Source organism: Chiroxiphia lanceolata, chromosome 12, assembly GCF_009829145.1.
Source record: "Chiroxiphia lanceolata isolate bChiLan1 chromosome 12, bChiLan1.pri, whole genome shotgun sequence".
NCBI classification, from domain to species: Eukaryota; Metazoa; Chordata; class Aves; order Passeriformes; family Pipridae; genus Chiroxiphia; species Chiroxiphia lanceolata.
Window position 1 is genome coordinate 11,228,430 of NC_045648.1, and position 16,064 is coordinate 11,244,493.

The following is a 16,064-nucleotide window of genomic DNA, read 5'->3' on the forward strand; positions in this document are numbered from 1 at the left end:
TCTGTTATTTTGCATGGTTAGATACATTTTCCACCGTAAGCTCTCCCTGGCCTCACCAAGTATCCATAAGACTGTCATCCTATGACTTGTTGACTAAAAAAATAGAGTCAAAGACTGAGTTTGTGGAGATGTTTCCATCAGTGACGGACACACTTGACCCCTGAACCAAATCAGCAATAGTTTGGTACAGGCCTGAGTGCTAAATGGGCCAAAAACTCCTCTAGTTTCAATCTGTTTTATGGAAACCCAGAAAGGAGCAGGGTGACACAGTGAGCATCCATGTACATGGATCATGCAATTGGAACATGACCAAGCAATTAAAACATGGAAAGCAGGGGACTGCCTCCTCTGTAACCTGCTGCTCACCAGGTCCCTTTCAGGAGAGTTGCTCCCTGTACGGTGCAGGCATTAAATCTGTCTGAGGTACAGGATTTCCATTTGTCCTTGTTGAATGTCATGAGATTCCTGTTGTCCCATTCCTCTATCTTGTTCTGGGTCCCTCAAGAGTCGCAGCCCACAGAAAAGTGGACATATCGCTGTATAATCTCCTTCCCACCTCCACTTCCCCACACAGACCCTCATCACAGAAAACGAGTGAGCAAACAAAAACACCAAGAGAAGAAGGGGTATGTATGTTTAAGGCCTTTAGTGGGTTAAGTACCTTTTCAGCAATTTACAGTATGGCCTAGATGGCTCTTAAATGAGCTACTGAAATGATGGCAATCCATAAGTCTTGAAACGTATTTCTAATGAGATTAGAAAGTGTGGTTGTAGAGACCTGTATAATTCAGCAGGAGTTCCGGGCCTGTTCAAAGGGACTAAACCAGAGCACTGCTTAGACATGGAAACTCTGCAAGTGATTGTAAAAGCAGAAAGTTTTAGAAACAAAATATATCTTTTAAAGCAATATATGAACTGAAAATCTGGGTAAATAAACCCATTACAGGCATTTTTTTTAAGTTTCATGCTTTCACAAGAGGTTGGACTAGATGACCTCCTGAGATTTTTTTCAATTTAAATTTCTCAGTGATTTTGTGAAATGCATTTGGCCCCTTGGCACAGAAAGGTAAATACTGCCATTAATATTTATAGCTCAGCAATGTAAATTTTCTCTAAAATCACATACCAAAATTATAATTTGAAGAGCTGATAATCAAAAGTCCTCCATCTTCAGTATGAGATACACCTAAAGCGTATTTTCTCACTTCTTCCATAAGCTATAGATAATATTCTGCTGTCACCTCTCTGCTATGATACCACTTTTTAACCCCCTCATATTTATGTTGGTTTTCCTGCCTATTGTTTTGTAAGCCTCACAGCAATGTTACATTTATTTAGTTTATTTTACTTCTGCTGTCTCTGGATTATCAATAGTGTTATTATTATTACACATTTCTGATCACAGATAGTATTCTGCTTCCTCCAGCCTTTTAAAGTTGCAAGGAAGTGTTTCGTCCGCAGGCATGAAGGAGCAAAAACAAATCTTCTGTCATTAAGGTCAGTGAAACTAGATTTGTTTTCATCTCCCTGACTGAATGAAATCCCAATTCTTTGATGACAATTTGCTTTGATGACTTGTGCTACCAAGTAAAATGATTCTGTCATTTCACTGCCTTATTTCCATAATATGACTGTTTTGCTAGGAAAAGTAAAGTCTCTTACCTTTCTGCTGTTCTTGAAAATAATACTTTGGTTTTCACAGTGTATTTCCAGAGGTCTCTCAACTGTTATTTGTCATTAATTTTGTGTTTAGCATTCTAGCATTACGCATAAATAATCAAGTTTACCTTATTCAGGGTAATTTAACTTACCATTCAATCCTGGGTTTTTAGGGAAGGACAATCTGCCTCTTTTATTCATGCATATAGTCTGTCCCTCTCTTTGAGGCATTACAGACTCTGCCTTATTGGCCAGATTTTTCTCCTGCTTAATACACTGAATAGACCATCCAATCCCTCTCTTTCAAAACATTTCTAGATGGTGATTTAGAGAGACATTCTAGCTTGTTACATATTAACCAGCAAATGTACCTATCCATTACAATTACTGACTTTATGGCATTGCAAAATTTCTAAGGGGGCCTGAAAATACTTTTGTTATCTCCATTTCCCTCCCAGCTATGCCAGATTCTATGCACAGATCATGTTCTCTCTGTTTTTCAGTTCTGCATATATAGTCATGTAGATAATGAGTTCAGGACAGGATCTGCTTGGTGCATTTTATGCAGAACACATTCAGTGAAGTCAGTGGGATCAGTCATTGGGGGGGGTCCCTTGTCCTACATGCAGTTTTGAACCATTTACTCCTGACCCCTTTTTAAGTTTTATTCTGTATATTTAAGGAAAACCTTTGAAAAATTATGTTCTCTGTATTCTTTCTAGGAAGGCTGACTTCTTTGTCTATTTGGGATGCAGAGAAGGGCAGGCAGGAAATGATGAAGCTTTGTAATCATAAGGGAACTTGATAATTGCTTCCAGCAATAGATTGGGTCAAGAACAAAAGTCATAAGACAATATTGGGGTTCTTTGGGTATGTTTGCTGTGTTTGTTGTGTAGTTTAAAGATAACTGAGCTATATTTAACCCAGATAACTTAAGTACCTTCAGCACTCTAACCTGACAGCACAGAGCTCAGCTGTGCTGATTAGATGTACATAAAAAGAATGGCAGTGTCAGGTCTCTGCAGTGGATGATCCTATCCAGCAGTAACAGATCACATGAATCATTGTACTGATATCTACCTTGGATTTTATGGTTAAATTAACTAGGATAAATGCAATATACTGAATCTCTGAAGGTCTGACATTTTTTCTTATGTACAATCTGAAGCAGTTGAAAAGCCCTTATATTCACAAAGCTGTTTATGTTTTATAATTCAACTGGACCGGTGTAGATTGATGTTGGCTTTTCCTGTGTTATATTCTTCAGACAGGAGATTCATGTCCTTCCCCGTACAATCAAGTATGTCATGTTCCAAATGGCGCTTGAGGTCTGCTGTTCCACTCTCTGCCTCTGCCTAGTATATAGGGCAAAAGAAATAACGTGTATTTTTTCAGAATACATGAAAAAAGAAAACAGCTGCTGTAACTGATCTCCTTGTCTTAGCTCCTCGTTGCAAACAGAGCTGTTTAGCAAAAGTGACAGTGCCTAAAATTCCAATGCCAGCCTTCTTAAAAACTGAATTGAATTTCTGTCAAGTACTGTCACACTTGCTAAACAGCTGTGTATATGAGGGTGACCTTGAATATCCAGATTTGAGTCTCTGCTTTCACTGTTTCACTTCTGCTTTGATAGGATCTCCCATGACCAGTTCTTCAGTGACAGTCCAGATCTGTACAAAGATCCAGAACACTGTACAAAGTTGCAGGAGCAGCAGAACCGGCTGTGGAGAGGGGCTGGAGAGTACAGAGCTCTGCAGTCAGCTCTGGACCCTTGTCCCTCTTGGGGACTGGGTACAAATGGTAAGAAGCATGATTGTCTCTGCTTTGGCCTTGCCAAGCTGGTGTAATTATTGCTGGGAGCTGTTAACCAGACAGTTTAAATTCCAGTTTAAACTAAATCGACGTTTGTAACCAAGTAGTAAAAAATTGGCAATTGACCAATTCAGCTAGAGTTAGATTGGTTATTTAACATTCAATTTTTCTCTTCCACTTAAAATTTTTAACAATGTAGGAGATGCTGGGGGACTGGGACTGTGGTGATGTTGATTTGGAGTTCTGAGCAGGTAATATATTTTGTATGGCTGAATGTTTGTAGTATCAAAAACTTCCTTAATGATGTTTGTTTCCCTTCCACTAATTCTGCTTCAGTTTCTGTTGCTGTAGATTGGGAGATCTATCAAAAAAATACTCATCTGAGTTACACAGTGTTTGCAAAGGACCACATCAAGTTTTCACAGAGAAGCAATGTACTTTCCTCATAACAGTCAGTAGTAGAGCACCTGCTCTTCTTGGAAGGTGAGAGATGAGTTAGCAACTGATGTGATCTTTGGCTTTCCCATTATTTTCTTAATATTAGTAGTATGTGGACTAGCCCTTACTCCTCTCACCGCAGCAACACAGACACACACCTCTTGCAGGCACCTCCTCAACATTTGTTGCCCTCCACTTTTGTATTCTCAGTGTACAAGCACAGACTACGAGTTTCAGAAAATTGTGTCAGATGAGGAGGGGAGGGTGTTACCATGTAAACATGCACCATTTGTGAGCCTGTCTTTTGTGTTATTCATCTTTTTCTCCAGCCTATCATGAGACACAGTAGAAACGAGATCCTTCTCTGAAGAAGCAGATATCATCTGACTCTTAAAATATTGGCCATCATCACTTTCTATTGAATTATTGTAGTATTTGTTTTCTGTTAACTATTTCTTACCTACCATTCCACTGTTTGGCAAGTAAAAGCAACGCGAAGCACCTTTTGAGTTTGCAACAAATATTTATTTAACAAAATGGATGCCACCAACATATCTCCGAAATGCGGGGATGTATAACAAATGTAACAACAGTTGGTTTCCAAAATGAAATCAACATCAAATTTAAGGCAGGATATTCTGTGAGTTTTCATGCAAGAGCATATTCAAATGTTCCTTTATCCAACCCCTCAACTTCATCTTCCCATGTAGAAGAAGGCATACTACTGTAGGGGTCTAGCAAGATTTTGAAGCATCGGATAATTAGAAGTCCCAAGAAAACACACAAAATCCCCACAAAGGCAAAGCCAGTTTTTTGCTCTAGAGTCAGAGGGAAGGCAGACATTTCGTTGACACTCATGCTGGCTGAAGTGTTGCTGCAGTAATTACTGCTCATCATTGGGCATCACATCCTGGTGACTCTGTGGGGTTTTCACCTCTATTGCTTCTTTGCCTGCATAGAAAAGTCCAATCAGTGTGGTTAGGTCTAAATGGGATGCATGTATCTAAGCTGTAGTATAGGAACATTTGGAAATGAAAACCAGCTCGGATTTTAGCAGTGTCCTGTTGTTTTTTCACATTTAAATTAATATGAAAACACTCCAACTTTTAGCCTCTACACACCATCCACTTACTGGCCTGTTATGAGACAGCAAACTCACAATTTTTTGGCTTTCTGTCTCCTCAAAACAGAAATTTCAGCACATGGCTGTTGCAAATAGTATTTTGTCAGACTGGGCACAAGTCTACAGATTCTGATTTGGCAATACTCACCAAGGTCTCCACCTGGAGAAGCCAGGTTTGTTTTCTGAAATGGCTTTAAATCTCTATCCTAAACTAGTTAAACTTGCATTGACCGCAAAGGCAATTTCAGCCAAATAATACGGATTTTGCCATCTGATTTAGATCACGAGTCTAAATAAATAGATCCAACTTGTGAAATAAACCACTCTGTGTGCAATTTTAGTGAAGTCTTGGTCCCCAGTTTCAGAAAAAAAATGCTGTGTATGTGAGCTTGTAAGAAAGTGAGCATATTGATAAAATTACCCCTTCACCTTTCTCTATACATGTCCGCTCCTGTGTATGAGGAAAGATTGGTGGGAGAAGAGATAACAGAATTAAATTCCCTTCCCCTAAATCTTGCTCCCATTTTTTTCTTCTTCTTGGTCTTCGCCTTAAATACATGCATATCCTGCCATTTTACAGGCATAGGAAACAGCAGGTCTGAAACCCCTCCTGATGTTGCTCAGGGGGCTGACCCTGATGTGTGTCCTATGGAGGGCAGGAGGCTCAGGCAACTCCACCCTGTCACTGCCACCAGGAGAGCTCTGCGTGTTTCCAGGCAGGTGAAACCTTTTATTATTTGTCTGTTTAAGGAGATCTTATGTATAGATTTTAATTGGGGGTGGGGATCATTTTGCTTTATCTTAGGTTTTCCATCAGATATTAGAATCACATCTTTCTTTTGTACCTATAGACAGCAGGAGATTTGGAAGGACTGGGACATCAAAAGCACCAAAGGACAAAGGCACTTTTATTCTGAGGTTAGAGCTTGAGGTTTCCTGCCTCTTGCTAACACCTATTTAACGAATGTGCCTCAGGGAAAAACTCTTTTTGTTAACGGTTCAACCATCTTTTTCCCCAGGGAATTACCAGTATCCATTTACTTCCTGGCAGAGTAATTAGGCCACTCAGAGCTCTGTGCTGCCATGGCTACACTGCTTCAGGTACCTGCTAAGCCAGGTTAAAGGGAGCTCTGGTATCTGTGTACTGCTGTCGTGGCTGAAAGTAGCCATAACCTACAATAAAAAAAAGCAAAAATAAGATTTGGCATTCCTGAGCAGACAGAAATGGACAGAACTTTTATCTTCTTTGGTGTCTCCTTTCTCACCTCAGAATTTGTGGGGTTTTCGACTAATTATCCTATAAAGAATAAAAATTTTAAAACAAAGGTTAAAAGGGCAAGACACAAGTCTTTTTCTTTTTGCAATAAACCTCAGTGCAGTAGATGTTAAATAATATGTTTTGCTATTACTGTCTTTACATGTGTGCCAAAGCATAACAACCAATGTTCTGTTTATTCTATAGAGCTGTGTATGAGATCCTTCCTTGTTTTGAATTATATTCTGCTCTTTGGGTCACAATGTTTTAATTCCTGTTAAGCTGGAGAAAAGATCCAGATATAGCCTACTGGAATTAGAAATAATGTCAACAACAAGCAATATTTATTTTCTGAAAATGTATCATAGGTAAAGCCCACCTGCTATATGGATTTTCATTGGGCATACTTCCAGTTTTTCTATTAAGTTTGACCTTCTGCAGGGAAAAAAAAAATCACAGAAAGTTCAATATCACAAATTTATGTCACAAATCAGTTGATTTGAACAAGAGCCAATCAAGGAAAAAAGTTACTTTCCAGAAATCATAGGACACTGGGTTATAAAAATTAAATTTAAGGCTTATACTGGAAAATGATATGTAGCCACTACCTGGAAAAGCCAGACCCAAACCCCCCAGTTGCTACCTTGAAAGACATAGAGAAAAATCTTAGCGATAGGCTGGCTGTGGAGAACCCTGCATCTGAGCTGAGTCCAGAGAAATATGTTTGTGTTTGACATGACACTTCTTCACCATAGAGAGTCATTTTCAAAGAATATTACTTCCAATCTTACTAATTTTGCAGGTTACACACTGGAATTAACAGGATTTGTTTGTACATTATGTGCTTGTCAGGAGACACTATGCAACAGATCTCTGTGCAAAGCTCGACTGATGCTGAAACATGGAAAAATGTATCTTAGTCGTATCCAACAAAAGTTTGGCTGAAACAGCTGCCTGAGAAAACACCATGATTTTTGCTGGGGGTGGGGGGGATTGGTTCTGGGAAACTCTAATGTGCAGCTTTGTGTTCTTCTCTTCCTTGTCCTGAATTTCAGAAATTGTAATTGAAGCCTCCATGTTCACAGGAAATTTTGCTCTAATTATGTATCCCCAAAACTGTGGCAGCACGTCTTACCCTGTGCGCCTTTTTTATTGTTTCCACACTGTAGTGCTGCACACAGGTTTGATGTCCTCTCCCAGTCAGTCAGACACCCTGTCATTTGCTGCAGAGTATGTGTCAAGTCCTGAGTCAGAAGACTGAATGCTAACTAACATGGCCTGGATCCAAAAATCTTCAAAGACAGCCTCTAGAAAAGAGTGATGGGGACAGGCACTGTATCAGTTAGAATCTGCAGAGCTGTTTTGTGGGGGCTGGCCCCAGGCTGAGCTCGACTTTTTTTTTTTTTTCACAGGTGAAGACTCTATTCCTTGGAGTTGCCCGTATAAAAACACTGGCAAAAAGAAAGGCTCCTTAACCTCCTGCTGTGAAATAAAAGGCCATTGGAAGCCCTTCTGAGGTCAGAATGAACCGTAAGTCCTAAAGAAATAGGAATGAGGAAAACAATTTAGCATATAGACCACTTAGCTAAGAAGAGAGGTATAAGCTGGGGGTGCTGGCTGCACCTATGGGGGGATGGTGAAGGGGAACACCATGGGTACTAAGTATTGTGAGGCAGCTCAAAGAAAGATGTTGAAATTCTTATCCTAGGAGCATCACCAGCCCAACTCTGCCAATGTTTGGTGTTGATTAAAGATCCCAGCTCCAGTTCTTTGGTGGTTTGGGGTGACAGAGTGCCACTTTTTTCAGACCTAGCCTTTACTCTTATGTCTACAGAGAATCTGAGAAGATTAAGAAAGTAGCCAGAATAATCTTCCTTGTATTTTGGGTTTCAGTCTTTCTCTCATAGAACCCCCTATAGGATTTGTTTTCTAATGGCTTGGTACTGGAAAGGAGTATCTTTACATGGTCTCAAGCTGGGAGCATTCATCCTCTTGGCATGATTAAACCTCAGTTGCCTGAAAACCCACTTCATAAACGGTAGTGTGCAACAAAATGGACCAAATCAGTGGCCATCTGTTCACCTCTTGGATGTCTGCAGCCCAGCTGCTGTTTCATGGATGTGGTCATTCTCAAAGTACTTCTAATAGCTTCAGTCCCAAGCTTGTGTTTGAGTAAGAACAAACCTAACTTGAAAACGTGGTGGTGTGGTTAGGGACATTTAAAGTTTTGGAAGCACCTCATTTGCACTTAACTATCTCTTTAGGGAAACTAAACTGTATTCCAGAAATGCTATCAGAAAAAATGGGCATAGGAGGTGGTAGGATGAAAAGACTAACAATGAAGAAGTCCTAATGAAATGGAAATTTGAATGAATATGGAATTCTCCGATGGGCCTGAGCTACCTGAGTTAATAACACACGGCCAGAAATGCTGCAAAAGCCGTGCTGTGACCACACAGCCAACCTGTCATGCTCATGTGCACACTGCATGCCTGTATTCTCTAAATTGCAGAGGAAAAGACTGTCTCTTCAGGGTTCTAAGACAGGGAGGTGAAGGTAGGAAGGTAGGAAGGCCAGGGCATGGATGCCCAGCAAATGAAGGCATGGCTCACTGTTCTTCAAGGAGAGCAAAGCCCCACACAAGCAGGCAGTGTTTTTGCAGCATGGTAACTCTGGGTGCAAGCAACACTTTTCCACTTAAACAGCATTCCCCTGCAAAGAAGCAGCAGCCGGGCAGTGACACCTCCATCCTTCCAACAAGCAATGAATTGCAGAAATGAGATTTTATCCTTAGCAAATACACCAGCCTGGAGTCTCCATTGGACAGGACCTCCTGTGCTGTGAATTCATGTATGTGGTCTAGATTTCGATAATACAGCGATGCAGGAAAATAAAACGCTCATTAGCATCATCCTTAACTTGTGAACGTGGAAAAGTGTTGCCTGCTTCCCTGGGGACGGACGCTGCGAGAGACCGAGCACCTGCAAAGCAATTGTTGCTGTAGGATTGCGCGCACAGCCTTCGCTTTCCCGGCCCCGCTATCCAGGGAGGGCAGATTTAGGCTCTGCCCCTGCCCCTGCTCCCCCCGCCGCCCCGGGTGCCTCGGTCCCCCCGCCCCGCTGGGCCGTGCGGGCCGGGCCGTGCGGCGCCGCAAGGTCAGAGTCCGCCGCCCGCCCGCCCGCCGGCCCCGCCGCGGTGCCGACCGCGGTACCCACCCGTGTCCTCCGCGCCCGCGCTGCCCATGGTGGCGAAGCGCGGAGCTCCCGCGGCTCCGGGGCCGCCTCGCCGGCTGTCGAAAGCCCAGGTTGGAGTCCCGACGGCTCCGGGCACGGGGTGGTCCCGGGCGGCGGGGGGGGGCAGCTCGCCCTTGCTCCCCTCGCCGCCCGGCGATGCGACCCCGCCGAGAGATGCTCAAAGTGCCCTAATTAAAAAATTAAACACGGCTGCTGCTGCTACCGCCTCCTCCTCCACCTCCCCGCCCGCCCCCTTCCATCGCAATTCAGCCGCGCTCCTCTCCGGCCCCCCTTTGCACGGATTAGACCGAGGAGCGTGGAAACTTCCTGCAAAACACTACGTGCGGTGCATCGGTAAGGGCCGGGCCGGGGCCGCTGCGGAGCGGGCGGGAGCAGCGCTCCCTCCTCCGCTCCGCTCCCGCCGCCCAGGCCGGGACTGAGTGTGTCTGCAGCGACGGGGGACCGGGCTGCGGTACCTCCCGGGCCGGGAGCGCCGGTACCGGGCGAGCAGCGCAGCCCCGCCGCCGGCGCGGAGCGGGACCTGTGGAGCCGCGCTGGGTGCGGCGGGGCCGCTCTGCTGCCCTGGAACTGCGGGCAGGGGCTGACACACTGATCTGAGCGGGGCGTGGGGACCTGAAAACCTCTTAGGGCTGCGCCCGCAGAGTGGACTCGGGGTCCTCCCAATAGCTCCAGTAGTAATAACGATTAAAGCCTAAGCCTCGCTTTATATCCTTTCATTAGCTGCGTTTAGTTGATGGTGGTTGTATATTAGAGAGGCTTCCATTTGCCACAACAGAAGGTGTTTAAGGTGGATTAGGAAAGAAGATTCATTTTCCCAAAGCTGGATCTGTATTTATTACATTAATAAATGACAAATCTGTTTTAAAGGATAGTGATTCCATTTTTGTACACCATCCTGCAGGGGTGCACGTAGGTCAGTGGAACAGGACTGTATCACTCTGATATACATCATGAGACTTCTGAGACTACTGCAGACCTGCTATCAGAATTGTTGTGCAGAAAATAATTTTAAAACTCCTCATGTTTCTCACTACATGCAATAACTCTAGGATAGGTTAAACCTTCTTCCTGATACGATCTGGTAAAAAAGCAGTTTGCGTTGCCTGCCATTTTACTGCCTGATTCCTCTGTCGTAGCAGCAGTGGACTTCTAAGCATTGGGTAGAGTCAAAATACAGATTTCTCCTGCTAGTAGAACTAATGGTTAAACCAATGGGTAACTATGTACTTGCTAATGGTTATTAGTTTGATCTTCTAATGTTGTAGCACCAGTCATGTGGTAAATAATCTCTGTTGCTGAAATTGTAAGTCAAGCTAATTTTTGAAGTGCCTCTCATATTTGAAGATCCATGAAGACTTTATAAATAGATAGTTTTAAATAGTATAAGAATGTGCTTTCAGATTATGTATATAAAGAGCCTCTACTGTTCCTAAGGAGCTCTAGTTTTCTTTTTTAGCCCTGTCCCTGATCTACTTGAGGGCCCCATGAAGGTCTCACTAGATGGAAACAGCTATGGTTTGGGATTTTGGGAGTATCAAACACAAGGTCTGAGAATTTCATGGTACCCCCATCAACCTAGTGCAAAACTGTTAAGGGAGAGTAACATAAATCCGGGCTTTTCCAATAATTGTTGAGCATTGCTATACTTGGAGAACTTTACTGGAAGTAGGTCTTGGGAGTAGCCAGGATGAATATGTCTGCTCTCTCTGGGAAGGAGGGACAATATTGACAGTAGAAACAAATAATTTTGAGCAGATGCATCTTGTCTCTTCTGTCGGAATTTGGGCATTGACGCTGGGCCTTTCACTACCATTTTTCCTGGGAAAAGTTTACTCGTGGGATCTTACTCCTTATAGGTGTGATATTATCCTTTTGTTTTGTTATTCTTGTAGGATTAAATGTTGAGATTTTTTTAACACTGAAATAATTACCCCTCTTGTACTATGACGTGGCAGAGGCTGCTGAAATCATGTAATTATTTCTAGGAATCTGATACTCATGTTCTATTTTAAAGATTTTTCTTTTGGTTTTATGTATTGGAGATCCACTTTTCATGGAAATAAAACTGGAAAAGAAACTGGCAGCCAACACCAGGGAATGAGTCTCCCTCTTCAGCTACCAGTTGTCAGCAAAGTAGCACTGTTTTCCTGTTCAGTGTACATGACCCATACCGGGTACACAGACAAAGGGAGTGTTCACTAGTCTTCATTTTCCATTTCTTTATCAGGCTCCATCTTTTTTGTATTCACCAGAACAATAACTATCACTTCCATCTGACTTCAATCATATTTGCTGTTAATTTGATCCTTGTTTAGGGAGTGTTGTATTTCCTCAAAGGAGAGCCCTGGATCAGACATAGAGATTTTATAATCATCTGGTAATTTGTTACTTTGATCTTGCAAATTCAACTGGCCTAATTTAAGGTTGGGCAAGTGGGTGCCAATGAGTGAGAAGCAATAAGGAACTCTTAGAGCTGTTAGCCGGTTAATACTTTTGATGTTTAAGGATCACTTGAGTGGTGTAGGTGTTAAGAAAATATAACTCCTTTGAGGGATAACTAACTCCACTGTAACTTGCTTTTCAGTTTAGCTTTAAAGAGCTCTTTGAATGTTCCTTCCCAAGCAAACTCTCCCTTCAGTTGCTAGAAATTTTAAATGGGCTGAGTCAGTGAATAATATAGTGCACAGAAAAAACAGATCAAGTTGAAACTCCCCTCCTAAGCAAATTTAAGCAAGTTTTTGAGAATTGTATAATCAAAAAGCAATAGTAAGTAGGGGATATAAAAGCAGTAATAGAGGGGCACAGTGGAAGTATGTGAGGATTATATATTAATTTACGTATTGATCACAGTAGCAAGTGGGAATTATCTTAAGTAATTTAATTCAGGGTATTTAACATTTGTTCTACCATGGGTTTTTTGTGTAATATTTAAAGATCTGAATCTCTCTTTGTGCTTGCCTAAAGGCCATGCTTTTACTAGGTACTGACTTTACCAGAGACATAAATGAATCTACAGCCCTGTGAGTCTGTAGGGTACTCCTTTGGTGACTGCCAAGAATGAGGCAGAAAAACAAGTCCTACAAAGCAGTCTCCCCATGTTAAATGTCTGAGTAGGCCCACTCTTCAAATAGGAAAAGTGTAGGGATTCAGAAACTGAAGAAGATTGAAAATCACCACTTTGAAGTCCAACCAGTGTTAGTGTGGGCAAAGGTGGAAGGGGGAATACATACAGTGAAAATCAACAGTGCCACCTTGTGTGGGTGGGACAAGAGAGTTCGGCCATGAGAAGGGCAAATGGCCCCAGGTGTGTCTCCAGCTTCTTCACCGGGATTGGGGCAAGCCCCTGGCCAACTAGGGAGAGGGCAAAGGGAAGGATGGGTTCTTCTTAGATCTGCAGGAGGTAGGTGTTTACTGCCTCGCTGTGAAAAGCGGAGCTGGTGGGTATGTAAGGGGCACTCAGCCTGACAGGGTGGAAGGAAGGACCAAAGCACAAGCAGGTTGCTTAGTTTTGTTCTTTTGTAACTTCAGCAGCTAGAATAATGTCTGAGGGAAGAGAGAGTAATGTGAGTTGTTTTAATATAGGACCAGTAAAAGTGCTACCAAAAATCTGGTGTTATGCAGCCTTTTAGGGGTAAAAAACAGGTGATTAAGATTTAGGCTCTTAAGCTGTGGGCAAGGGTTGCATAACACCAAAAAAAATCTTATGAGACTTAGGAGGATGTAAGCCTTCCATGAGGGACAAAGAAGTTAGACCCCTGCAGATCAAGTAGAGCAGGTCTCCTCTATGACTGATCCCACGTTGTTTCTCAGACTAGGAAGATAATGTTTAATTGCAAAGAGAGCATTTGGGAAAGATTGTTTTACTCCAGGTGCATTGTAAGTATGCAAAAAAGGGTGCGAGTTGCAGAGTAGGGTTAATTTAATTTTTTTTTTAGCACAAAATAAAGCAGTGTAGGTTGGTTGCATCCTCAGGCAATGCAGACTGGTCTGGAACTACTTGTGTCTGTGCAAAAAGGAATCTTTAAATAAGCTACAAAAGTCAAATGATTTACAAAGTGAATCTGTTGTTAAAGCAACCCTTCTCCAGCTGTACTCGGGGCTTCTTGGAGAGGGGACAGGGTCTGGAAAATGCTAAGCACATTTAGGAGCCACAAAACAAGAAAAATTATGTGTGACATATTTACCATACAGGCATCATATAGGTGAGAACAATGTCTGCTTGAAAAAAGTAATTTACAAAAAGAAAGTCATATGGATTTAAGACCTATGAGGCTCAGAAGTCCCATTTTCTGAAGTTCCATACAAACTGACTTTCAGGAACATAGAATAGTTTTAGAAGTTCCACCTGATGAGAGTGTTGATGAACTGCTTTTGATCATGACTTAACTGGAAATAAAATTAAAACCAACATTGAGATAAACCACAGACCAATTAAAATGGTCCTTTCTAAAAGGATGGTACATATTTGTTCATTGAAAGTTGAAAGCAATGTGTTCTTTGTCATTGAGGACTTGAGATTTGAATTTACAACAGACTGGAGTCACTGTTTTGAAAAGAATGGTGATACTTAGAACACATGTAATTATTTTAGCTCTGTAACTACTATTTGTACAAGAGACTTCCAAGAGTAGTTCCTTTACAGTTGCTTATAGTTACACATATATGCAAGAACATTAATAATATTCCATTATCCTCAACTCCATGTGTGAATCAATGCTGTCAACTCTCTGCTTGCCAAGAATAAACAGCCATTATGCCATACACCCTCCCTACAACTGAGAGACACATGAGGGGATGATGAGAGGAATTTGTTAGGACAGCAGACCAAGAACACTTGTAGCAGTGTTGTACTAAATGAGGGGTACCCTTGTAACAGGAACATTCCTCAGAAACCTTGTCTGTCTCCTGTAAGGACGTGAACAAAGGTGGAAGAGATGTTGAAAGCCCATATATCAAATGATAATTTTAAAATATTCCCAGGAGGGATCAATAGTGTGCAACAAAGGAGACTTTCTCAGCACAAATACAGGCAAGGAAAGACAATGGTTTTCCTTTTTTTTCACTTACTATGCTAAGTAGTTTTTTTTAATTTTATTTTTATTTCAATCATTTCATATTCAGAAGTCTTCCTAGGAAAAAGCTTAAACGTTTTTCAACACACTTTTGTAGACCAAAGAAATCCCACTTTTTAATCCCAGTTTACCCCTTGTCAGGTCTCTAACAGCTCTTTGTGGTATTGTTCTCCCAATTTTATTATTCTTTGAAGACAGAAATACTGAGTGATTATGTGTGAGACTTGTAGAAAAGGAGGCAAGACTCCCATAAAAATTCTAACACAGGCAACTGACCTAAACAGGATGCTGTAAATCGGAGTTGGGCTGCAAGGGGGACAGGGCAAAGCTGGTATCACTCCTCCAGGCTTCAAGCTAAACTATGCCCCAGTGCAGCTCTGATACAAAACACCTCTTCATCTCTGGATATGTATGGATTGTACAGTTCTGAATATTTATTGCAAAACACATTGTGTGACACCTGAGTTTACTGTGTGTGTGCTGGGCTGTGGTGGGTTGACCTTGGCTGTGCCCACCAATCCGCTCTACCGCTCTCCCCCTCAGCAGGATGGGGTTACAGAAAATAAGATGGAAAAAAACTCATGGATCAAGATAAAGGCAATTGAATAAAGCAAAGGCCGCATGTGGAAGCAAAGGAAAACAGAAGATTTATTCTCTACTTTCTGTCAGCAGGCAATGTCCAGCCACTTCCTGGGAAGCAGAGCTTCAGTACACACAGCAGTTGCTCCAGAGGAAAAACGTCATAATGAATGGCCCCTATTCCCCCTCCTTTTTCTTGACTTTTCTTCCTGAGCAGATGTCATACAGTATGGAATATCTCTTTGGTTAGTTTGGGTCAGCTGTCCTGGCTATGTCCCCTCCCAAAATCTTTCCCACCCTCAGCCTGCTGGTGAGGCGGGAATGTTGGAGATACAGCCATGATGTATCCCAGCAAACACTGATTTGTTACACCTTTCCAGCTACCAATACAGAGCACAGCGTGGGCTGCTGTGGGGAAAACTAACTCCATCTCAGGCATACCCATTGGCCCAAAAGGTACACAAACTTGAGGAGGTAGCAGCTGAAATAGCCAGTAGGTTATTTGGAACAAGTAGGCAAACTGTGTATAAGAACCTCAGTAATTCTTCCTGTTACTAACATCCATGGGCCTGTTGGCATAGGAATTATGTCAGCTGCTCCGTGCTATAATACTGGGTTAGGGAGTATAGGATTCCAAGCACAAGCACTTGAGATGCTTTGTACAAAGCACAATTGAACAGAAGTCTGGTACCAGGGTTTAGTAACCTGAACATGGGAATTACTGCCCTTCATCCTGTAGTAGTGAGAGCTGTAAAATGCAATGACAGCAATAGCAAGTAAACATTAACTGTTTCAGTGATGATTGTTATCGCAAATACCAAGATACTTATTTAATTATGGTTAATGTGTGAACAGAATTACATGTCTTATCA

At 42.1% G+C, this 16,064-nt stretch overlaps 3 protein-coding genes across 5 annotated transcripts in view; 1 reads left to right on the forward strand and 2 right to left on the reverse strand.

The window, feature by feature from the left end:
* Positions 1-1,937, reverse strand: part of SLC12A1 (solute carrier family 12 member 1) — a 46,954-nt gene extending 45,017 nt beyond the window's left edge. Inside the window, exon 1 of one of the 3 annotated variants that reach the window (XM_032700215.1) lies at positions 1,812-1,937. The gene's annotated coding sequence lies outside the window, so the exon portion shown is untranslated. Of the gene's footprint in view, positions 1-1,662 lie in introns of all 3 variants that reach the window. The other 2 variants (XM_032700217.1, XM_032700216.1) reach the window with 2 other exon arrangements.
* On the forward strand, positions 14-13,957 carry LOC116792950. The gene is made up of 8 exons (XM_032700455.1): positions 14-59; positions 430-626; positions 1,427-1,497; positions 3,293-3,459; positions 3,807-3,954; positions 5,100-5,205; positions 7,700-7,884; positions 10,443-13,957. Exons 1-7 carry the CDS (start codon positions 14-16, stop codon positions 7,760-7,762), a joined length of 798 nt encoding a protein of 265 aa, XP_032556346.1. The 3' UTR covers positions 7,763-7,884; positions 10,443-13,957.
* CTXN2 (cortexin 2) lies at positions 4,413-9,716 on the reverse strand. Its single transcript, XM_032700231.1, has 2 exons — positions 9,503-9,716; positions 4,413-4,860 (listed from the first exon to the last, which is right to left on the reverse strand). Exon 2 carries the CDS (start codon positions 4,804-4,806, stop codon positions 4,558-4,560), a length of 249 nt encoding a protein of 82 aa, XP_032556122.1. The 5' UTR covers positions 4,807-4,860; positions 9,503-9,716; the 3' UTR covers positions 4,413-4,557.
* Positions 13,958-16,064: the final 2,107 nt, after the last annotated feature.

Excerpts from the sequence above, each read along its gene's own strand:
- LOC116792950 (XM_032700455.1), top strand. The coding sequence starts at position 14 with ATGGTTAGATACATTTTCCACCGTAAGCTCTCCCTGGCCTCACCAA. Across the intron at positions 60-429 it reads GCTCTCCCTGGCCTCACCAA|GATTTCCATTTGTCCTTGTT; the intron begins GTATCCATAAGA and ends TCTGAGGTACAG. Across the intron at positions 1,498-3,292 it reads ACAAATCTTCTGTCATTAAG|GATCTCCCATGACCAGTTCT; the intron begins GTCAGTGAAACT and ends CTGCTTTGATAG.
- CTXN2 (XM_032700231.1), bottom strand. The coding sequence starts at position 4,806 with ATGATGAGCAGTAATTACTGCAGCAACACTTCAGCCAGCATGAGTGTC.